General features: G+C 42.3%; 1 protein-coding gene across 1 annotated transcript in view; it reads right to left on the bottom strand.

The window, feature by feature from the left end:
• fbxo8 (F-box protein 8) overlaps window positions 1–25,262 on the bottom strand; it is a 35,366-nt gene extending 10,104 nt beyond the window's left edge. The window contains exons 1-7 of the mRNA XM_084004991.1: window positions 25,047–25,262; window positions 20,617–20,716; window positions 16,244–16,327; window positions 15,499–15,643; window positions 9,438–9,564; window positions 3,354–3,472; window positions 2,049–2,245 (exon numbers count right to left, since the gene is read on the bottom strand). Of these exons, the coding sequence (XP_083861117.1) occupies window positions 2,049–2,245; window positions 3,354–3,472; window positions 9,438–9,564; window positions 15,499–15,643; window positions 16,244–16,327; window positions 20,617–20,716 (772 nt within the window). The 5' untranslated portion in view covers window positions 25,047–25,262. The remainder of the gene's footprint in view (window positions 1–2,048; window positions 2,246–3,353; window positions 3,473–9,437; window positions 9,565–15,498; window positions 15,644–16,243; window positions 16,328–20,616; window positions 20,717–25,046) is intronic.
• Window positions 25,263–25,506: the final 244 nt, after the last annotated feature.

Genomic DNA, 25,506 nt, shown 5'->3' with positions numbered 1-25,506 from the left:
ATCTTATTCTTCGTGACCATTCTCTAGCTCTGCGTTGCTAAAAGTTGCAGATTGATTGATGGGTGTCATGATGTTATTGGTTGAAATTGATAGATTGGAAATGATCCATTATCAGTTGAATGAACTGGTTGCTTTTGTAAGAGATATTTTGTCTGTATGATTTTGGTTCATGTGTGTAGACTTCAGACAAAGATGGAGATCGCTTTAGAGATTGTATTTTAGCAATTGCAGAAAAATGTATTCATGAATGAACACACAGTATGTCTAAATTTGCTCTCACAAATCAACTACAAATCCAGTTCTGCAGGCAGTGTTGAAATGTTTGCATATTAAAATAATGAGTATTTATGCAGATTTCTTCTTGGTTGTCCTGCCCAAATAATTACGATTCACAATACTATCCTGATTATCATCAGAATATGCTTAAAACTCATAAAATGGCAGCAGACCATACTGGAATCTTTTTACATATGGTGAAGAAACTAAATTGTATTGCATCACAGATAGGACAACTTTTTTGTGTAAAACAAATAATCAAACAACCTTAAATGTTGATATCATAAATCATAAGGTTTCCCTGCATTAATAAACGATAAAAACATTTGGGAAAATGGCATTGTTGTGTGAAAGAGTGTTTCTTGTGTCATTCCATCTCTATTTGCATTCCAGTGTAACAAGGTGTAGATAACATTAGTATTGAATGGAGAAGTAGAAGGAGTCATGGTGAAATGTTCTCAAAAGGGGATGGAGGAGCAGAACAGCAGTGGGCTCATTTCAAAAAGGCAGCCATCCATCCATCCATGGGCTCCAGACCATTTCACTAATCCCAGTAATCATAAGGAGTTAACAGTAACTCAGTCAGGAATTGGTTTCTGTATGGTCTGCTGACATTCACAAAGCCCTCACTTGGTAAATGCATGGTCCAGTGATGAGACCGAAGCCAGGGATTACTTGAAAATAAAATCCTAACCGTTTCCCCCTCATTTAGTGGCTGGGCCACAAGTGTAGTAGGCTACCTTCAGAATAATTTCCCCCATCTTCACAGTTTCAGGGCTTCTAGCTTCAGGGTGGGAGGTGGCAGGGTACACCCTTGACAGGTCACCAGACTATCGCAGGGTGATGTCTCAGTCCGGTTCAATTTGATATTAATGGTCCAAAGAGGGGCTGCACGGTGGTGTAGTGGGTAGCACTGTCGCCTAACAGCAAGAGGGTCCCGGATTAGATTCCCGTGTCGGGTTCAGGTTCCTTCTGTGTGGAGTTTGCATGTTCTCCACGTGAAAGCGTGGGTTCTCCGGCTTCCTCCCACAGTCCAAAGACATGCAGGATGGGGATAGGTTCCTTGATGACTCTAAATTGCCCGTAGGTGTGAATGTGAGCATGAATGGACTGTCTCTACATGTCGGCCCTGTGATAGACTGGCAACCTGTCCAGGGTGTACCCCGCCTTCGCCCAAAGACAGCTGGGATTGGCTCCAGCCCCCTCGCGACCCTGAATACAGGATAAGCGGTAGACAATGGATGGATGGTCCAAAGAGGACGTTTCTGAATATTATGATGAACCTCTGACCTCAAATCAACATTTCCACCTGAACACCTGAAATATGATACGAACCACTTTGCTTTGAGACTGACCGAATGTATTTATGTTTTCTAGAGGATTACACCTCTTTCATTTGGGGCATCCATGACTTTCCTTGACTGCCACCTTCAGGTCAAATTGTCACTGTACACAACTGCGAGCACAATTTGTTTAACAAAACGATCATTTCACCATACCACAGAGCTACTGTGTCTGCGTACGTGTTGGCCGACGTGCAACAAGAAATTCCGGGTTATAAAATCCGAACATACTGTATGTTCAACATCACATAAAAAGAGTTACCAGTATGTGACAATATGTTTATTTTTTTAACTCTGAAATGTAAAATATGCTCGTCGTCAAATATCGAGTGTGTATGTGTGTGTGTGTGCGTGTGTGTGTGTGTGCGTGCATGCGTGCATGTGTGTGTGTGTGCGTGCGTGTGTGTACGTGTGCATGTGTGTACTAACCAGGGCTGAGGCCCAGGTCTCGGACAAGGCCGGGGTTACAGGTACAAAACCTGTGGCTGAACTTGGTGATGAGGGTTTCCAGGTACTCTCCTCTCTCCTCTGGAGCGTGGATGTGTCTGAAGAAATCCCGCAGAGCGTTGGGGAGGAACTGGTTGCTGAAGTTATGAAGGGTCACCAATTCGTCCAGGACATCCCGCCTGCAAACCCATAAACATACACTAATACGGACCATATGACATGCTACAAGATTCCTCCTTTGTACACAGGTAATGGAAGTTTTTAGAATGATGTAATATTATGTTCCTGCAATAGTTTCAGGGCCCATTTCTTTGACCCTAGTTTAATTCCACCCAAATACTACTTTCTGTCCGCTGCCATGTGATCTCAGAAACAGCTGAAATTACCACAACCTCTTAACGCCGCATTTTATGCTGGTGGACGTGCTATCACCACAGGAACAATTTAAGTTTAGACAACAAAACTACCATGTTAGGCTGAGGGCAGAAAAGATCATGGTTTGAGTTAAAATAAGTAATCTTGTGTTTGTTATGTAACTTCTCTAGAAACTGCCTCCCTGTTTGGAGAGAGAGAGAGACAGAGAGAGAGAGAGAGAGAGAGAGAGAGAGAGAGAGAGAGAGAGAGAGAGCTATGCAAGATATGCAACTAGAAAACCAAATAGAAACTAGAAAAGCAATTTCTGGTTATAAAGATTATTAAACTTTATAAAAATGATTGAATGAGGGTAATAAACGAGCATTTACACTGAAGACAGTAGGCTTCGTGAAAAACTAGTCCTAGACATGTGGTCCTCTACATGTGGTCCTTGGACTGCGGTCCAGAAACTCACTATACATTCAGACAGCACTACATCATTGAGATCTCACTATATAGTAAGTAGTGAGTGATGTCAGACACAGGCCAAATGTTTACCTGTGGCCGATTTATGGAGCTCGAGCTCGGATTTATAAGTGAACTCATTATCGTGATATAGTGTTTTTACATGTGTCATTTTGGAAAGGCAGTAAATAGTGTAGCAATGTAGAGAGCAATGTTTACAATTTTACTAGAAGTGTGTTAATTACAAACGGAGTGTAAAGCATAGCATTCAGTTAAGGCTTCAAGTGTCACTGGTTTCAGAGAGTGCTTCGGGAATCACTGTTCGATGTAATTCAAATTCAATGTAAGCATTCAGAAAAAAGTTAAATCATCATCTAAAATCATAAATCTGACTATTTCAGGGTAAGACAACACATTGGGAACAACAGAGCCAATGTCAGCAGAATGATCACATGGAAACATCTTAACCTCTCATCCAGGTAAATCCTCAGCATCTTCCAGTTGAGCCGCCTCGTGTAGAAGATGAACTTGGCAAGCTCTGTCGGATGATCCACGAGGATACCTTTGGACATGAAATAACTGATACCCTACACACACACACAGAGACACACATACACACAGACACACACACACACACACACACACACACACACACAAACATCAAAGTAGGCATTTATTTGTCTAGCACTGACCCAATAGTTGGAGCTCTAACAGAGAGTTATCTCACTGTGACGGTCCGCTGTATGTCGGAGATGAAGAGCAATACTCCACACCGTCCATTGTATAAATGTTATCTATAGGCTACAGGTGCAGGTATATTTATTTAAAGCGGTGACTTTATGTTTAAAATATGTACATATTTCAAATATGTACATTTACTTTTTGAAATTGTTTACCCCCTTTTATCCTGTACCAGTCATCAAGGCTAAGAAGCACTTTTGCATTTGAAAGTGTTAAAAAATCCTTTTTCATATTTATTTATTTTATTATACAATACACTTGCACATTTTTTTTCTCCTTGCGCACAAAATGTGTAAGGATACGGAACCAAAACTGAAAGCCAAGAACCGAGGTATGTATTGAACCGTGGGCGTACTGTATTGTTGCATCCCTAGTATATACATGTATGTCAGGGGGGCTCACCTTAACAGCCAGCCCACCAGGCCACCATGACACGCGCTATAACATTACCGATAATTAAATTTTCCCTCCCTCTCTCTCAGTCCCTTGACCACACACACAGTGGGTAGCAACGGTAACGACACCTCAGTCTTCTGAACACAGCTGATGGTGGTGGTAGTAGAATAAAACCACCAACTAGGTATCTCCATGCTTAGGACGTTTTTGACTTTACATCATATATTAACCAATTGAGCTGTTCAGACAGGACAAGTCGACCTCGGGGCATTTTGAGTTATTCACAGATTCTGAAAGTGTAGTTTCTAAGCTTTCCAATGATGTCTAACACATGGAAATCTGTTATTATTTAATAATATTTGACGAAGTTGTGGCCATTTGAATGTATGCTTCTCTGAAAACCGTTCACTGAGAAAACTGGCCTGAAAGATTTGCAAATCTCACCACACCTCAACTCACCTGGCCAGAAAGGAAACACAATGGTGCTCATTTGCATCTGATATCCGTGGCTTCTATCTCCTCCTTTGGCCAGCTTATGATACCAGCGGGGTATCTGATGACTGGTAGTGCGTACATGTTGATGGCTTGGACCTTGTTCTTACCATTCAGGTGACTTTTCAGGACCTGCCTTACTCTCTGGAGGTATTTGGCTGAGGTTGATTTCCTTGTGGCCTCTTCATGGTTTCCATTAGCCTGTGGGATGCCAAGGTACTTGTAGCTGTCTTGGATATCACCTATGTTGCCCTCTGGTAGGTCGATCCCCTCAGTCCTGATCATCTTGCCTCTCTTTGAGACCATCCGGCCACACTCCAATCCGAATGACATCCTTATGTCATCACTGTAGATCCTGGTGGTGTGGATCAGTGAGTCTGTCATCCATGTAGAGCAGCTGATGTCATCCATGTAGAGCAGCTGGCTGATTGTTGCCCCACTACGGAATCGGTACCTGTAGCCACTCTTCGTGATGATCTGACTGAGGGGGTTCAGGCCTATGCAGAACAGCAGTGGTGATCTCCCTGGTATATGCCGCACTTGATGTTGACTTGGGCAATCGGCTTTGAATTGTCCTCTAGGGTTGTCTTCCACATTTCCATCGAGTTCTGGATGAAGGCCCTTAGGTTCCGGGGTCCCTTCTGGGGGTCTTTCAGGATTAGGACTGTCCTGCCCTGGGTTAGCCACTCTGGGTGGGTCCCATCCATCAGCAGCTGGTTCATCTGTGCTGCTAGGCGTTCATGGAGTGCATTTAGCTTCTTCAGCCAGTACGTATGGATCATATCGGGGCCTGGTGCTGTCCAGCTCTTCATCTTTGACACTCTTTCTTGGATGTCTGCCATTGAGATGGTTACTGGTTCTTGTACTGGGAGGTTGCTGTGGTCAGCTCTTAGGTCCACTAACAATTGGGCATCGGTGTTGTGTGATGCCTCTTTTTCCCCATGTCTTTCCAGTGTTTTTCCACCTCAGCTCTTGGTTGGTCTGACTGGTTGTTGTTTCCCTGCCACTGAGAGTACACCTTGGCTGGTTCAGTGGAGAACAGCTTGTTTATTCTCCTGGCCTCTCCCTCCTTGGTGTATCTCTTCAACCAGGTGGCCAGAGCTGTTAGTCGTTGTTTGGCAGTTTCAAGTGCCTCTGGTATGGAGAGCGGGTTGTACTTCCTGGGTGCCCCTTATCTTGGCCTCTAACCGTCTCTTCCATTGTGGGAACTGTTTGTTATGTCCCGAGCCCACCTTGTACCCAAGCATCTCCATGATTACTGTTGCTGTACTGTATATTACTGTATGTATGTATATATATATATATATATATATATATATATATATATATATATATATATATATATATATCCTCTTTGGTTTGCTTTGCTGCTGTGTTCTATCGCTTGAGCACCATAGTCACGTTGACTTTGTTGTCCGACTTGACGGCGTTTGGCTACGGTCTCTTTTAGAGCCCGCCCCCTCAGACCCTTGCAGCTCTTGTCGGCGTGATAAGTCAAGTCAAGCCAAGACCATCCTGAACAAGCCTATTGTATTGGTTTGAACAATAGTTATCAAAAGCAGTTATCAAAAGCAGTTATCATGGCGATAATGTTGATGTAGGGTCATTCCGTGCCAACTCAGCCACCCATGTACATGACACCTCTCAGATTTAGCTGAAAAGCGGTGAAAATATGCCTTATGTTACCAAACACAGGAATCTGAAGTTTCAGGTAAATATCTCAAATGGTTTGCCCGTGGCGTCCATTTGAATTTCAAGTGCCACACCCCTTTTTGACACATTGGAATTTCGCATTTCATTTGTTGGCATTTTTGGAGGCACATAACTTCTGTTCTAATAGTGATAGAAGGCTGAAAATTGCTCTGTTAGTTCATTGTAATGGGTACTTCACAATTCTACAGGCAGAATCAACATTCCTTACTGTTTGGGTGAGAGGTGGGTCACCAAAGTCGAATTTTTTTTTTACGGACAAAATAATTTTTCACTTTTTGGGTGCTCCTAGCACCACGATGAATGATCATATTTATTCTAAACAGGATTATTTGTTGTATTTGGGACCTTTGCTCATGCCAAATGAATTTGAAGGGTATGGTACCATATGGGTTTTATGGGGGTCCAAAAACTCTCCCGGGCAGAGGTGACTCTTTTGGAACCCCATATTTGGACCCCCAAATGACCACGTGGGCACTTAATGATCCTAATGGGATTTATACCAGATAAAGATACATATTTGTTCTTTCTTTTAATGAAATAAAACCTTTGACTATGAAGCTCCTTAATATGAATTTCATTTGTCAAAATGCACCATTTTGGACTTTTTTTCCAGAAGTCTGGAATGTAGATCAGTGAGAATTTAGTGATGATAAAGCATGCAAATAGTGGAAATAACTTAGTATTATGCTCAGTGATGGCAAACAATTAAATATTTAGGCTGCTGGCCATTCATTTCCTGAAAATCACAAATTAACCCCTTATCCCCGATGAAAGAGACCCACCTGTGACAAGCGACTTGCAGCACGAGCAAGTCTGCAGGCCACTGATGCAAACCATATTCTGACACCAATGGAGATGTTTCAATGTGCAAAAGAAAACATTAAGAACATTACATTCTTCTTTGTTAGTGCAGAAAATATTAAAAAACACGAGGAAACGTACAAATTGTAGAGACGTTACGCCTCGGCCAAAACGATCAGTGGAACACGATCGCATTCAAATTCATTTTGGCAAGAGCAAAGGTCCCAAATATAACAAATAATCCTGTTTAGAATAAATGTGATCATTCATTTTGGTGCTAGGAGCACCCAAAAAGTGAAAAATAATTTTGGCTGTAAAATTGGACTTTGGTGACCTACCTCTCACCCAAACAGTAAGGAATGTTGATTCTAGAATTGTGTAGTACACATTACAATGAACTAACAGAGCAATTTTCAGCCTTCTATCACTATTAGAACAGAAGTTATGGGCCTCCAAAAATGCCAACAAATAAAATGCGAAATTCCAATGTGTTAAAAAGGGGTGTGGCACTTGAAATTCAAATGGACGCCACGGGCAAACAGTTTGAGATGTTGACCCGAAACTTCAGATTCCCTGGTTTGGTAACATAAGGCATATTTTCACCGCTTTTCAGCAAAATCTGAGAGGTGTCATGTACTTGATACCCCGATTTTGGCTGTTTTCACATGGAATGACCCTGTAGTGTTATTTTCGTTAAGCACTTTACTGGACTGATCAGAATTAGAAGGTACTTTATTGAAATGGAAATGCTTAAAGTGTACAATGTAAACATTGGAGGAAAAATAATCCTACAGTACAGTCAGTACTAGAATACGGGGGGGCATTACTCAGGAGGTAGAGCAGATGGCTGGCGACCGCAAGATTGCTCGTTCGATCCCCGGCTCCTCCTAGCTGAGTGCCTGGTGTCCCTGAGCAAGACACCTCACCCCAATTGCTCCTGACGAGCTGGCTGTCGCCCTGCATGGTTGACTCCGCCGTCGGTGTGTGAATGTGTGTGTGAATGGGTGAATGTCAGTCATTGATGTAAAGCGCTTTGGAGAAAAGTGCTATATAAATGAGGCCATTTACCATTTTACAATTTTTAGAATTAAGTGGATTTAGTCCAGGCCCATTCTCCTCAAAGTGTTTGATTATATCTGTCAGGGTGTCTTTGCCAATTCTGAAAAAGAAAACAAAGAAGTTTCACATCATGTGTTATGCCAACAGGCACCGTCTAAGTAGCTAGTGCTAATGATTTAGCAACTAGCCTATTGTCCTCAGGTAGGCTAGTTGCTAAACTATTAGCATCACAGTCAATTCAAGCGATGCCAACAGGCCCCTTGGCACCTTGCTGTTAAATCAGATGCCCACATTACGAGCCAAAAACCTCCCATTACAGCTTAGTTTCGATGTGCATATACTTTTAAAACAACAGTACTGAGCTAGCTTAGCTAGCTAAGCAAACTTGGATGTTAATGGAAACTCACCCCATAAGAAACTGAAAAGTATTCCTGCAGACTTCGTTGGCTCTGATGAAATAAGAGGTCCGGGCGGACTTTCTTTTCGTCTGCGGCTTTTTGGTGGATGCTGTCATTTCCGACGTAACTACTGTACGTCCGTTTGCTCTCCTTCGGCAGCTAAAGAATCCATCCGTATGCTGTACGTAAGCTCTTGAGAAAGTTTGTCGCTACATGAATGTCTTCCAAGGAGAGAATTCTCCTTTCTTCTTCTGTAGCATTTGCAGTCAAAGTTACGGATTTCCTCCATTTCGCTGTCTTTATCCCGTTGAAATGTAACCGTAGATATAGCGTCTGATATCTTCCGCTCCAACTCCCCTGCTGCGCTGAATAAGTAGCCATGTGTTTCGCTTCTGACTTGCAGCTGATTGGCCGAAAAAATAATAACAACGGTAATCAGTATGGAAATGAACTGCATCGCCGTACACGCCCCAGCAAAGACACAGACAAGGGCAGATTTTTTCTGAAACTACAAATACAAAATGTATACTTTTAAGGCAACCAATACTGTTATCTGAAACATGGAGTGGCTTCTTCATGATCTCAACATGCATATTCTGCAAAAAAACGAAAATCACTCATTTTGAAAAACAAAAAGCTTATTTCGACGTTTACGCAAATTCATCCCACCCAACTTGTTGCTGGTTTTGCCGCGGCGGGTCACATATATTTGTCTATTTTTTCTTTTTTAATTAAAATAAACCAAAACTGACACCCCTACTATAAACTACACTTTTTAAGGCAACAAAAGATGCCATCTTTCCATCTTTCTGAGCTCAAAGGCTCGGTACACTACAGGGGCGACCACTGGTCACTACAACACATGGCATCAATACAGCATCACAGACATGACATCACTGTTCCATACATGTGCACACACACCCAATCATAGTGCAGAAGCTGTGAGTGTTACCTCCTGTGCATTAGCATTGAATGTCAGGCAGCCTTCATCTAATTGCAGGTATAGTCTTCTATATGAGAAATCAGCAGGTAGTCTCCTGTTGTAGATGGAGCAGTGTCCCCATGTGGACTTGCACAGCCTGATGGATCAACACATGGGTTAGAGAATAGAAACAAAGAAAAAAAAAACACACAATTACTGCAGATATGTGCTGGAAAAAAGTATTTTGGCGAGTTGAGAGAACTGACAACAGTTGATAGTTGTCAAAAACATGAAATTTGTTTCCAAACGGCTGGCTAGGTCGCTGTTGTTTTAGAGAAGTGAAGACTATAGCATTGGTTTAAAACATGAACAGGAATTATCACAAACAGACTCACACAAAGTTGCTATTTGTAAAATGTATTTATCCTTTATCTATGCCACTTTATAAATATAATAAAAATTAAAAATAAAATTTAATTTAAGTTGAAAAATTAAAACAATTGAAACTCCCTTGTGTCAAGTCAATAAATAAAAACACAGAATGAAAATCTTAACATATTCATTCAGTCAGAAAACTCAAATTTGTAATTTTCTCACTGTGAATCTTTACCTTTATTTAGACAGGTAATCTCATTAAAGCTGTATTCGATGATTTGAAAAGTTTGAAAAAACCCACACCCCCCACACACACACACCCCTCCCCTCTGTGCTCTATCATTCTCCCCTCACAGCCTCCCACCTCCCTCTTATTTTACAAAAATAGTTCAGCGAAATGTGTTTCTGAAAACATTTTAGGCGAGAAATAAGCTATGCAGTTGCTGAATCTGTCTTTATTTTAGATCGACAACGCTCTCTTTGAAAGATTTTCGAGAGTTTGCGGGCGGCGCCATCACTGGAAACTCGCCGCTCCGCGCCGGCATTACAAGGCTTCTTACATAGACAATGAATGGGAACATTCCCTCCGCTATGAACTCAGGCAGGACGCCGTTTAGTTTCCCGGTGTGTCCGGGACTTCCACAACATGTACAAAGCAGTAATAGTGTTTATTATGGCCATGCATGATGAAACATTATCGGTGTAAATGCAGCGGGTGCCGGTCGGATTTCTCTTTCATCCCGACTGCAGTACGTCCCCGATCCCAAACTGCTCGGCGATCGCTCGCCACAACCCCCCCGTCCTCCCCACTGACGCTGCAGCCTCAGCCAAAATCACATGAGAGCCACTGCACGAAAAGTGGGATTTTCGTCAGTTAGCGGCCCTGTAAATTGCCTTGGAAGTTCAGGTTTACGACTGCAAACGGCAATTTGCAGGAAACACCGAAAACTGACGTAAATTGCCGGGAATTGACGTGGGCCTTGCTTGGCAGTTGTCCCCCCATGACCCCCCTCCCCGTAATCCTAGGGGAGGCTTTAACATGTAAATGAAAATGCTGTGAGCTATACAAATGCAAATCAGGGTAGCAGGGGGAGTTTTCCCCCAGGTGACATTTTTCTGAAAGGTGTTAACTTAATTTCATCTTCATTCAAAGATATAATAATTTCATCTTCATTCAAAGATACACAAAACAATTTGCTTCAACAATTACTTTTAATCAGGCTTTGCCACAAAGGTAAAATGTACATTCATGCAAACAACATCACAGTCTCCTAGAGCTCAACCACTGTGCATAGTGGTATGACTACAGTGACCCTTTCTTTGGTCTTGCTTAAATGCACAGTGGATGTGTTAACCACACATCTCCCAGCAATGCGCTCAACAGGCAGAAATGATGCTGGGTATGACGTGTCTGTTCCCTGCAAGCTCCAAACTTCTATTGGCTTTCCATAAAAATGTCTGTCCGGATGGGGATGAAGCCAGGAAACTTGCGCAATAACATGTTTAAATGCAGTACCTTTTGACACAACATTAACAACTATAAACTGCTTTATAATGGCTGGTCGTAGTTCTGCTAGAGGGTCAAGGATGGGTTCATAGATCGTAGATCTCAGCTGTGTTCGAAATGCCATACTAACGTCCTACTCGTACTTAATTGTGACGTAAATTTGAGTACGTAGTGCGTTCACATACAATAGTATGTGAATTTGTGTACGCGAGAAATGCCCGGATGTATACTGCATTGGCAAGAATTTCTGAGTATACAGCGGACCTTGCTAAATCTACTCAACTTCCCAAAATGCATTGCGGCTCGTCTGACTTCACAAGTTTTGGATAATGGCGGACGACTGCGGTGATTCTGGCGAGGAGCCCGACACAAACCGCGTACACATGTAAGTATACTGTAACATGACTTTTATGTTTCCAGCTGACTTTTAAATCGTATTGATAATGAACGTTACTTTATTGTTGTTGGCATCGTACGTTAAGGTTACGAATCGAAGGTCCTGCCAGCCGGCTAGCCTACTGACGGTAATTTACCATAGGGGTTAGCGAGCGCAAGCGAAGCGGAAAATGTGCAGTTTTTACCGACGTTAACTAATAATTAGGGCTGTCAAAAGATTGATTTTTTTAATCGCGATTAATCGCATTTTGTCCATAGTTAACTCGCGATTAATCGCATTTTTTGGCACATTTTTTTTTCTGCTTCTAAATGTACCTTAATGTATTTTTTTCATATTCTTAATACTTTTAACAACATAAGGGCAAATATACTTGATTTATGAAAATGTTTATTTAACACTTCAAATATCCCCTTACCAAAACATGGGATCAAAACAGGGTTATAAGAATATATCACAAACAATTAAAGTGAACATGTCACAGGAGATAGTGTAACAGGAGATAAGTACAGTTAGGATATAAGTGCATTGGCTTGCAAGTGATATCTCAGACTGGACGTGCTTCTATGGTAGCTCATTTCATACCCACAGTACGCGCAGATGACTTTGGTCTTATCAACTGAACCATCTGGCAGTCTTTTGAAGGTGAATTTGCCGTTCACAAATCGATTTTAAACGCGTGTGGACGCGCCGCTTCCCAGTATTGCACGCTTGGTGGGCTGCCACTAGAGGATGATTGACAGGCGCTCTCCTTTAAACAACACATTTTTGCGAGCGTTCGCGAGCGTTCCCGAGGCGGCGAGTCGAGCCCGGCGCCTCTGATTAGCATAAAGTAGATTCGACTTATACTTTAGGCAAATGAGGAGCGGCCAACTCGCGCGCCGTCTCTCGACATTCGCCGCAACGCCACCAGAATGCATTGCACGGCTTTTCACATAGACAATGAATGGGACGCGGGGAAACACCGCTGCCTGTGGACAGGCACCTTCCCTCTGGATCAAGACTACAGGTGCCACCGACGGCCATAAATCATACAATGCGCGTTTTTTTTTTTTTAAATACCGAGCGTTAATCGCGCGTTAAAAAAATTAACGGCGTTAAGAGGATGTTGCGTTAACGCGTTATTAACGCGTTAACTTTGACAGCCCTACTAATAATATAGTGCTTATGTTAAACCGTGGTTATATATTTACTAACGGTGATTAATAACGCCGTGCACCGTTGTCTGTTAAAGGGACGGATGCAGACACCGTGCGCCTCATTCAGTGGGGGGAACGATGAGGAGACGTTCACGTTCACCGGCAGGAGCGATGCTGCTCTGAGAGGCTTCACTTAAGAAAATGTGGTTTAAATGTTATAATTCTTATATCCAGGACTGCTGGAGACTCTCAGGATGATTGCGGTAAGAATATGTTCGGTGACTGCTAGCTAAGCTAAAATTAGCAAAGCAAGCCCAAGCTAAAAGTAGCTTAAAAGCTAATAGTCCAAGCTAAAAGTAGCATAGTAGTCTTGTAAAAGAACAACAGAGAGGAACCAGTGTAACGTTAAGTTGCTTTGTTAAGTGTACGTTGTTGGTCTTTTACAGGAAGCAGTACGCCGTCTTCACAACTCGGAGTCGAATTGTAGGCGCTACGAACCGGAGCAAGGGTACGATTTAAAGAATATGCTTTCATTCTGCTGTATAAGGAAATAGATGCGTTAACAGTAGATACCGATCTTAACTGTTCATTTTGTTTTCACAGACGAACCTCGCCTCATAACGAAGCTGTGACCTCTTACTTGCTCGGAGCTTTGTCCGCAAGTCCGGATTTCTATGACGCTGATAGTGACGCCATTGTGTGTAGGTAACTTTTACTGTTTTCTTCTTCCTTGTTTTAATTTTACTGTGACTTAAGTTTTCTTATTCATACCACTCATTTAATTGTTTTCCAGCTGCCTGTAAGACATATTATGAAACGGTACGCAGGAGCTTCAGACACACACAGCCTGATCTCGCATCGCAGGCGGAAGCTGTGAAGAGGTCAGCTCGGAGTCGTTCCAGGAGAAAGAGGGTAAGACTTATTAGATTTATTAGATCCGTTTTTGGTCAATGTGACCAAACCTACCTAAACCTATTTTTCAGGTGCATTAATAGATGTGTTTTGTCCATGCGCAGTGCATCGCGCAGTACTGATTGTCTTTATTGATTGTTTTACAGCTGCTGGAAGCGAGACGGAGTGTGCTTGCTGGCGATGAGGTGGACCGTTGGAAGTGCGCCACCACAGACATGATGTCTGATGAGGAGGACGGCGTCGTTGGCGGGGTGTCTGGATGGATTGTGCGACCTCCATCCTCTCGTAGCCAGGAGCTCACCGAGCTCTGTGCGACTCTACAGTCGCGATTAGAGAAGACTCCCAAGTACAGGGCCACGCACCGCAGGCGGCTGTAAAATTGACCAAATTCGGACAGAATGTCGCCAGTTCATTTGTTTGTTGTGTGGGCAAATTTGTACAGTTGTGTGTTGTGTTGTCAATAAAGCTCTTTCTTTGAATACTTCCTCCTGGCAATTTTTCCTTTCCTCAATAAATTCATTCATATTTATATTTATAAATATATAAATAAATAAAAATAAATATATGTGTGTATAAATATACATATATATATACATATATATATATAAACATATATGTATATATATATGTGTATATATATATATATATATATATATATATATATATGTATATATATATAGTGATAGATCTGCTAACCAATCACTAGTGATTATTCTTGTTTAAAAGACCCAGTGTGACCAATAGTAACACATCTGCCAACGGGGGTGGGGTTTACATTTATAATGACTCATCAGGTTGACCAATAGTGACAGATCTGCCAACGTGGGTTGGCTTTACATTTATAATGACCAGATCTGCCAACCAATCACGAGCGATTATACTTGTTTAAAACTAGTGGTTTCATCCAATCCTGAGTGAGGATATTCAAGCCATCTCTGGCCAGGCGCGGTTTCGCTGCTATTCATATGCTAATTAGAGCCTTCGCTGTGGTTCGTTTTCGACAATTTTCGGCACAGACGAACGCGGCGTTCGCAGCCTGTAAATTGTCGTTAACTCCCGAAAATTAGGGAGATTTCCGGGCGTTTACAGGGACGAAAATCCGACTTTTCATGCAGTGAGCCCTGCTCCATACCTGAACTGCTCAGGGCAACAAGCGTCTTGTCCGCTCGTAGTTTCAAACGCGGAAGTGAGTCGGGACGAGACGTGAGCAGGAGCAGGAGAGTGAGCGAGGATTGGATCGGAACATTTAGCCAATAGTAGCCATGCGGACCGGATGGCTACTATTGGCTAAAGTTTGGCTCACATGAAAAATCGTAGACTCCATCTTTAAGACAAGTCTCATTCTCTATATAGACCTGATAAAACCCGTTGGCCACAGATGAACTCTTTCCAAACCCATAAAGGCCAGTCCATAAAAATGTGTTTGAAGAGCTGATTTAAAAAAATTACAGAAAATTATGATTCTTTGAGCCTCATCTCTTCAGCCGAGAGGCTCTGATGGCACAAACACCATTAGGTTTGAGCCTCGACTTTGGACCAGCCAGAAGGGCCTGAGGATCAGTCAGTTCATATGGGCTCAGCATCTCTGCTACATGGCTTGGGGCCAGATGTGCTATAAAAGTGATCTGCAAAATCTATTTGGAACTGAACAGGGAGCCAAGAAACAGTGAGAATGATTTCTGGTCACCAAGAAGCATTTATGGACCTCAATCAAATCCCCGCCACATAACTTTAATCGCATATGAGAGGAACTAGATTTCTCACCCCTGCCATAGATACTCGTCATTTCCCAGGTCCTGCCACACGCAGCCGGCCAGACACAGGTCAGTAGCATTCAGGTAGGACAGGATGGTGATCCCTAATTCTGGTGGCAACATCTGCAAATCTATAAAACCATATGGTTCTTTACCTGCATTGACCAAGTAAGAGAAGGAGGAAACAGTTATTTGGATTCAAAATTAATCTTGTGCACTCCTACTTGACTACGGTAAGCCTTTCGTTGCATTCTTCCCCACTTCCTCCCTGACTTGGCAGCCACTTAGCACTAAGTACCACATCACAATCACAGCCAGTTGTAGAGCGCTGCAGGAATGAGCCTAAAACCCAGAAATGAGTCAGCATTTTTGCACTTCTTGAAGTCAGTGGGTTTTTGGTTAGGTGCCTGAAATAAAGTCTGCGGTTAACACAAGCTTAAGAGATTTAAACATTTTGTTCTACGACATATCATACATCAGTAAATATCCCACTTGTGATTTTTGAAGCTTTAAGTGTCTTAAAAAAGGCAGTTGTCAACAACTGGCTAAAAGAGAATACAGAGGTTGTTGGGGGACATTAAAGCGTGACCACAGCGAACACAGAACAAATCTAGTACTGACTCATCTGCCTTTACAGCCTTGTTGTGTTTATACTTGCACTCAGGTGTTTGAATTGTACCACAAACGACACATATGACATGGTATGGCTGAAAGTACTGATAACGAGTGAGTAGCATGTGATTGTGTGTTCATACCTCCCATGCGTGTTCTCAGCAGATGGTAGATGTCGGGCCCATAACACGGCTGAGGACCTCTTCTCTGGGGACCTCCATCTCTCCCTATAGAAGAAATCAATCAGGATCACTTTTCTACCATTGCTTTTATTCAATCACTTTCATTACTTGCTGACTTCATTTTACAGTCAGGGCTGGCTCAGGCTTGCCTTGGACCAGCTCTGATTTAAGCTGCTCTAGGCCTCGACTGCTGTGGGACTTCCCATGATACACTGAGCTCCTCTCTCCTCCTCCATCCGGATCATTCATGTTCCATTAATGCTTGATACTAACTTGACTTCACCCAGGAGTCTTTGTGCTTCCTCTCCTAACAGGTGCAGCTGGACCAGGGTTGTACCTGCTGCCGTGCCCTGCTCAATACTCTACTATTATTCCTATTTCTATAACCAATATTGCAGGTCTATTCAATTGGCGGCCGGATCAGGCCTGCGAAGGAATATTTACTGGTCCTTTAAGTGGAAAAAACATAAAAAATGCTGGCCGTATAGTGGCCGATATAAGCTGCTCTCTCTCATCTCCGCGGAGCAGTGTAGACTTGCTCCGCAAGGCACGCGGCCACAACAATCCTCACCACGCGCCCCCGCTACGTTCTTCTTCGTGTACTTTACACGATTGATGTTGTTCTGATGACCGTCCACCTGTTGAACCACCATGATGTCGCTTTCTACTTTGAAAACTCAGAAAGTTGACACTGTATTTTGATAAGCCGTTGCACTCTTCAGACTCGTGGTGTGAGCGGAACCGGACCGGTACTTTTATAATAAAAATGCGGCTGTGTGTCTCCGTCCAAAATCCGCTGCGCTCGCGCTGCCTGCTCGCACAGATCCGCTCGTGCGCACATGCGCTGATGCAGGTCGAGTGTTGACTAGAAATATATGCAGAGGAATATATACGCTCCTTCAAAACAACATCAAGCCATGCGTGTGTCATATTATGTACAACAGGCAATCGGGCCGAGGCCTGTTTGGGCGGGAGCAGTGAAAGTGCAAAGCGGGGACCCCCTGTGGGGGGGGGGCAATCGTGTCAAATCACAGATCACACTAGGCAGCCTATGTTAATAAAATAAGGATTGTTTTTTGATAAGCTGTGGAACTCTGAGTTAACCTACTTCTACCTGAATTTTTATGAACTGTTAAGCTGTTGAGTAAACCTATAACTTATATTTTACTTGATAAAATAAGACAATATATGCACTCATATGTCGTTGTAGTGTTTTACAGTATCTGTAGTAGGGGTGTAACGGTACATGTATTTGTATTGAACCGTTTCGGTACGGGGTGCTCGGTTCGGAACGGAGGCGTACCGAACGAGTTTCCATACGGACATATTAAGTAGAGGACCGCATGTGTGGAGCGTGCTGCAGCCGCACATGCGCAGTTGCGCACACCGCGACACAATAAACAGCAGTAGTAGCGGACGTCATGGCTAATGCCGCTAGCGTTGGCAACACGCCAGAGTTGGAGGACCCTCCCGCGACATTAAGGTCTCCCGTTTGGGAACACTTCGGCAAAGCGGTTTGCCGACATTGTTCATGTGAGGTCGGGTATGTTTCTGGCAACACGTCAAACCTGTTGACGCATTTGAAACGGCACCACCCCCACGTGAACATCGCTACAACGGGGAGAAAGACGAGCGTAACGTTCAAACACAGCTCCCCACCGCATTTAAACAGCCTCTCCCTGCCCTGTTCAATTTTGCACATCAGATGGAGAAAAGATTTGTTTTAAAGAAACAGTCTGTTATTTTTATTTATTTTTATTTTTTAAATAAATATTTTAAATACTTGTATTTATATTTTTGAGCAGCATTCTAGCTCCAGTGCATGTTCCTACTGTTAAAAGCACAAAAGTAATAAACAACTAGCACATTTATATTTTGCATTTTGTTTTCTTACTGTACCGAAAATGAACCGAACCGTGACCTCAAAACCGAGGTACGTACCGAACCGAGATTTTTGTGTACCGTTACACCCCTAATCTGTAGCTATTAATGTGATGCTCATCATTTTCAATGAAAAGGCCCTCATTTTGAAATAATTTCCATCAACCGGCCCTCATTCAAAACTAATTGAATAGCCCTGAGGGGTATTCCATCAAACTCGCTAAGCGCAAAGCCGGGCTAATTTCGATAAGCCTCGCTACCTTTAGCAAGAGTTGCGTTTCATCAACGTGACTTGATGCACTCTCCGCTCAAGTAACCATGGGAATTTATCCGACCAAACTAGCCTGCCCCGGGGCAGGCTAACCATCAGGCTTACTTTAGCGGGGGTTTCAGAGAAGGCCGTCTGTCGGAAACAACTGTACCAGCAGAAGGTTCCGCCAAGTCTAGTCCTCGTGATTTCGTCACGTGAAAGACCAAAAATGACCAAAATTCCATATATGAAGTACAAACAGACTATATTTTCATCAAGTGTCTAGGAATACATGCTTGCAATTAAAAAAAATATGAATAAATAGTTTATTTCCTGAACACCGACTGGCCATATTATTATCTAAATACATGATGTATTTCACATGTTGTTCATTCCCCAGTTGGGTGGGTGGTGATGCACCTGCCCCCAGATGCGGGCAACCCGGGTTCACATCCCGGCAAGGATGTCTTATGTGTTTTTTTTTTGTTGTTTTTTTTTTGCTTGTATAATTGTCTTTAGATCAGAGAATTAGACCAACATTTTACCTTAACTATGATAAATATGTCATACAATTTCCACAGAACCCAAATATAACTTGCAAAAACATGATAGGCGTAAAGATGTTATTATTAATAGCATGTTATAGATCCCAATGACAAAGGCATTGCTGCATGCAATTGTCAGCCACATAAATTCCTTTCAGGTGAGTTCATTAATAAGTTCATTGAATTGTTGAGATAAATGTGTTGGTCAATGTAGATGCATTTACTAGGCCTATCTAAAAAAGGAGAGAGAGAGAGAGAGAGGGGGAGAGTGAGTGAGTTCCGGCTAAAGAAAGAAATTTCTCAAACTTCCATAGTCGGGAATTGAACCGTCGCCTGCCGTGTGGGAAGCCGGCGCGTTACCTACACTATCCTCACGTTTGTGAAATTTTTGTTAGTATTATATTAGAACATGTTATTCTTAGCGGTACTTACGCATTTAATCGCTCGGCAATTCTTGCCCAAGCAGCCTCGCGATTTTTATTTATCACTACAGTATTCCCTTTTTTGGTTATGATGGGTTTGTACTCCTCGTACAGTTCCATCAATAGTTTTTGCTCTGGTCTTTTCTGCCATTTTCTCGATGATTCGACATTCACGGTTCTGGTCTGAACGTGCGTAACACACGACAACGTTAACCTGGCTTGAATTAGACCTCAACAAGGCGCGGCTGAAATGCGTTAATGGAATGGGTTTAGCCGCAAGTGGAAGTTGGCGTTAGTTTTAACCAGGCTTAACCAGGTAAGAGCCGCTTTAATTAGCGAGTGTGGTGAAATACCCCTCTGCAATATTGTATTATCTCTGCTTTATTATTATTGTTGTTTTACTTTTACTTACATGCATCATTTCTGTCCTATGGATTGACTATGTGGTAATTGTTGTTGCTTATTCCGTACACATAACATCTATTGCACTTCTTGGTAGAGGGATGCTCCTCAGTGTTTCCCTGAGGTTTCTTCCTTTTTTCCCCCATAAAAAGGGTTTATAGGGAGTTTTTCCTTATTGGATGGCGGGTCCAGGGACAGAGGATTCGTACTCTGAACAGACTTTAAACCATCCATCCATCGTCTACCGCTTATCCTGTATGTAGGGTTGCGGGGGGCTGGAGCCCATCAGACTGTAAATCCCTCTGACACAAATTTGTCATTTGTGATTTGGTGCTATATAAATAAAACAGAATTTAATTACTGCTATTTAGCATGAAAAGGAAGTGGGAGACTATCCCGGCATGAATTGTGGTTCAAGACTTATTGTCATCTTTTAAGTTAACTGGTGAAAACTACTTGTTATTATTTGTTGGTATTTGGATTATGAAGTAATGGATAAATATTCTCTCTCTTACTCTTACTCTTGGGGGTAAACTGCAGCTTACATGTGACTTGACATGTTGCATATTACGTTCAATTAATTATTTATAAATGAGTGTTTCTGCAGTGGGTGAAAGGTTGGATTTAATCCATTGTCTGTCCAAAAAAACAACTTTTCATTGTCTTTTCAATGTAGACAGTGACCTCCGACTCTGATTGACCTGTCTTCTGCAACATTGTGGAACATAATGACAGCGAATATTCTTTTTTTGACTAAAAAAACAATCTTTGGCATTAAATACAAACAAAAAAATCCTCAGATAAGTAATCAGTGTTAAGAAATGTGAGGGTTACCTTGCTCTCTTCCTCCTCCTCGGTCAGCCAGTCGGTCTGCAAGCTCTTCCTGAAGCTGCTGCTGTTGTCTGGGAGGCAGCCTCCACAGTGCTTGACCCATCTATATGGAAGCACAGTGACACACTACAAGCAATTCACTTTGATGATGATGTAATATAATAATATACTCTACAGCTAAGCGTCGACAGAATTTGTTCACTTTAGATTAATACTTTTTCACTGAACTCAAGTAAATCACTGGTTGTGCTCATTAGAGCAGTGTGACATTTAACCTGATAAGCAGGAACCCGTTGAATCTTCAAGGCCCACTTTGATTTGTCAGTTAGGTTTGCTAGAATAGATACACGCCTCAAGGACAACACCCATACATGTTTCATATTACATTTCTGTAAGTTCACGTCAGAGATAACTGACCAGTAAGACTCGGTTGCGTGAAAGTCCAACCTTTGTATGGGGCAGTCTCAGCCCAAGAAGATAAAATGTAACAAGCACCCGGAAATCGTGCTTGCTCTGACTGAGATCCTGTGGGAGCTCTGCCATTCCGAGCCCAGCGCTGCCATACTTTACCTGTGACCTGAATAAATACTATATCTGTGAACTGAAGAGTTCTGCGATTTGGGCTTCCAATAAAAGAATCGGGTTAATAGCATGGGACATCAAAATACACCCATTGGTTTGTGGACTACGGTTTGGAAGCCTCAAATTCTGCATTTTGGCCGTCGCCATCTCGAATTTTGCAACCAGTGAATGGAAGTGACCGTTTTTGGACTGCGGAGGAGCGACAGAGCAGCACCCGAGCAGCAACTGTACTACATCTGGATCCATCTGGATTCTGGTGTAAAGCTGTTAACAAAGTTAGTTTAATAATTCAAGGTCAACTTTACAGCTAAGTGCTCAAGTCATCTTAGTAGCTAATTTGGTAGCGACGCCCTGGTAACAACCTGTCAATCACAAGGTAGCCCCGCCCCCTAAAGCATTCCCTGCTTTCTGGTCTGGTGGACTCTAAATGGACCATAATGTACTAAATGAACATCATGCTGGATTGAAGAAGACTTGAAACTAGAGATTGAGACCATAAACTCATGTTTATAATGTTTACTGAGATAATACATCAAGAGAGAAGTAGGACCATTTTCTCATAGACTTCTACAACCAGACTTCTTTTTACAACCAGAGGAGTCGCCCCCTGATGGCCAGCAGAGAGAATGCAAGTTTAAGGCACTTCAGCGCTTTTTTTAGCGTTGACTTTATTTACTTTACTTTTTCAATCCAGTCATGTGATGAAATTCACGATTATCCTGACAATAGAAATTTTAGTTTAGGATTTTTATCATGATCCACAGTAAAATCCTGTCTCATCCCATCCCCAAGTACAGCTGACCCATGTAATTAGAGGCAGACTGTGCCTGCAGACTTTGGCTATCGTCCAATAGATCTCTCTATTTCGGTTGCTGCTCCCAGACTCTGGGATTACCTCCCATCTTTCATTTAGTCCTGTTCCACCATTGACAATTTATAATCAAGTTTATAGACCCATTTTTTCTGCTTGCTTTTAGTTTATTCTGAGGCAGCCCATAGCTTTTGTCAAGTCCACTTTAACGTTTTTTGTAACGTAAGTTTTTTTTTTTTTTATCGTTTTATTGTATTACATTATGCTTTATTGCCTTTTATGTCTTTCATTGTGTATACCTGTAGTGAGGCAGATCATAACACAGCCATCTCATCCGGAAAGGATTTGGGGTCAACAGGTGTGTTTTCAATGTGCTATATAAATAAACTGACTTTACTTGACCTAATGTGTGGTATCACAGCTGACATACGACTACGGTAATAAGCAGCAGACTATGCTTGCAGACTTTTCCCATTGACCTGATCTCATGCCTCACATGAAAGGTACTGCTCATGATATACTGGAAGCAGCTTTTTGTTTGTTGCAGTAATCTGCTCATACTTGTGAGTATTTAGTTTATCATTCCATGCATGTATTGCACATGAAAAGATATTTTACATACATCTAATTAAAATAGCTTTGGTTTTTCCAAAAGAAAACATCTAATCCCTGTTTCTGTTAGTGACTTTAGCAGGAAAAACAAGTAATATAATGAAGAAACATACAATTCAAAACAGAATACACTGAGGTTCACTTGTTGCCATTACCGGCAACCTGCTAAAGGACATTCCACAGGAAAAAGAAACATCCAGTAACACTTTGACAGTATAAATGAGACATGTCTCTTATTTTCCCTCTATCTACTCCCTCTTGGCTCGATTCTCAGGAAACATGGCATTTCCTTTCATTGTTACGCGGATGACAGTCAGATCTATGTCCCCCTTAAACAGCCAGACCTCTACAATATTAAGCCACTCCTAGACTGCCTACATGACATCAAAGCCTGGATGTCTTTAAATTTTCTTAATTTTAATGAAAAAAAGACAGAGGTCATGGTCTTTGGTGGCGCTTCTGTGACCCCCCTAGTTGACATGGGTTCTTTGGCACAACATCACAAGCCAATTGTGAACAATCTGGGGATAAAGGTGGACACAGAGCTTAAATTCGACAGCCAGATTAAAGCTGTGGTGAAGTCTAGCTTTTTTCAATTGAGGCAGTTGGCAAAAATTAAGCCGCTCCTCCAGAGACAACATTTTGAGACAGTGATCCACGCCTTTGTGACCACTCGGCTGGATCATGCAATGGACTTATGGGGGTTAGTGGGTCCTCCATTGCCCGTCTTCAACTGGTTAAAAATGCTGCTGCACGTCTTTTAACTGGCACAAGAAAGTTTGAGCACATTTCACCTATTTTAGCTTCCCTCCACTGGCTGCCCGTTCATTTTAGGATTCATTTTAAAATCCTTTTATTTGCTTTTAAAGCCTTAAATGGCCTTGCTCCACCCTCTCTGAGCTGCTACACCCCTACACTCCCAGCCGCTCTCTCAGGTCAGCTGACCAGCTGCTCCTGACAGTGCCTAAAGCCAGGCTGAAGCTCAGAGGGGAGCGAGCATTTGCGGTCGCAGCTCCAAGACTTTGGAACGGATTGCCGCTGCACATGAGACAGGCCTCTTCACTGTCTCATTTTAAATCTCTTCTTAAAACCCACCTCTTCTCTTTGGCGTTTGACACCATGTAGAGTGTTGATTTTATGTGTATATGTGCATACTTTTTACCTTTTTATTTTTACATGTTATTATATTTTATTTTTATCTTGTGCGGGCAGTGCACCCTTTTATTTTCTTTATTTGTATTTGTTTTTTAATTATTTTATTTGAGTTTTATCTGATTTTATCTGGCTTTACTTGTGTTTTATCTTATTTGATTTGATTTTATATTGATTCTATCCTATTGTGTCCATCATTGTTATTGCGCTTCTGTTGTGTTGAAATATATTTATTTACTGTGAAGCACTTTGGAAACCGTTGTGTTTGTTTAAATTGTGCTATATAAATAAAGTGGATTGGATTGGATGTCAGCATACGCTGTGTACACTGTTCCAAACATGCACTAACCACTGGGCAGAATGGTTCCCATAAATGTCTTGTATATTCTGCCTATTCACTAGCGAATTAAACAATTCCCCGCTGGTTTTATATCAAACCCGCCCAACAATTGTTAGTGTTCACATTAAAGCTCCACACTACTAAAAATGGGTCAGGCAACACCTCGCTGTTTCAAGTCTTATATATTTATTAGGACTTAGCACTGCACATGTTTGATGGACTCAGTCAGGACTATTATGGTCTTCGTCAATAAAATGTAGGCAGCTACCAGCCAGTAAAGCCTGATATGTGGGCCACTTAATGACAGCTGTAGTTATTTTACAATTCCCTGCATGATATTCTAGAAAAGCCGATGACATTTATTATATTACGAAAATACATCAATTAATTAAGTGATTAAAAAATAAAGTAGGTTTAGAAAATTCGATAATTGTGTACCAGATGATATTCAGTAAGCATATCCCCTGCTGACACACCAGTGTCCTCAGAGCAAAATAAAACAAAGCAGTAACCGGCCGGCCTCTCCGTGTTCATCATTATTAATCTGCCCAGTCTTCCTGTCCCTCTCAGCCAGCCAACGTCAGCTGTGTTGCATAAACAAATGCATTACACTGTTGTAAACATCAACGCTGGAAGTTCGAGCGAGCAAGCTAGTGTGGCCTTTAGTCCCGCCTCCCTTTCGGTATTATTGGTCGCGCGTATCTGAACCACAATCAAAGCGGAAGGTTATTGGTTGAATTCGCTATCGCTCACAATCGTTTCTAAAAAAATCCCCGAGTTAGCTTACCGAGCTAGTTTAAGTTGACGGAGATAGTGTCGAGCCAAACTGATTGGTTTTCCTGCCCTGTTAAAGTGAACGGGTCTTATTTATTTTTAAAAGCACGGTGCAGTGTTTCTTAACGAGAATGACACAGCGGCGTAACCCGAACTACCTACCTGAGTTTAGTGATTCCTCTGAGCAGCACACGAGTCCAGCTGGAAACAAGGCTTCCTCGCTGCCAAGCGTATCTCCGGCTGTCATGTCATCGTGCCGGGCATAGATGAACATAGAGCTCCTGCTTAGGAGAAAGCTTTCATTCCGTGGTCCGCTCCGGCTGCCCCTCACATCATCTGTTTTCACACTCCTCCTCCTGTCACCTCCGCCCCTCCCCCTGTCCTCCCATCACAGACACGGATTAGCTCAAATACCACTCCGAAATCTATACGCATGAGTCAAACGAATTCATTTTCTATGTCAATACGAGCTGCGTATGGAAAACTGATGTACTCAACTCAACGGGGAAACAAGCAGGGAGAAGAACGCAGTGCGCGGACAGCTACGTCACTGACGTCATTTGCGAGCAATAACCAATCGTGTTTCGACTCGTTGATCACCCGGTAGAAACAAAACATGTCT

The sequence above is a fragment of the Eutrigla gurnardus genome (genome assembly GCF_963514095.1).
Source record: "Eutrigla gurnardus genome assembly, chromosome: 3".
NCBI lineage: Eukaryota > Metazoa > Chordata > Actinopteri > Perciformes > Triglidae > Eutrigla > Eutrigla gurnardus.
This window is presented reverse-complemented; position numbering and strand designations above follow the sequence as displayed.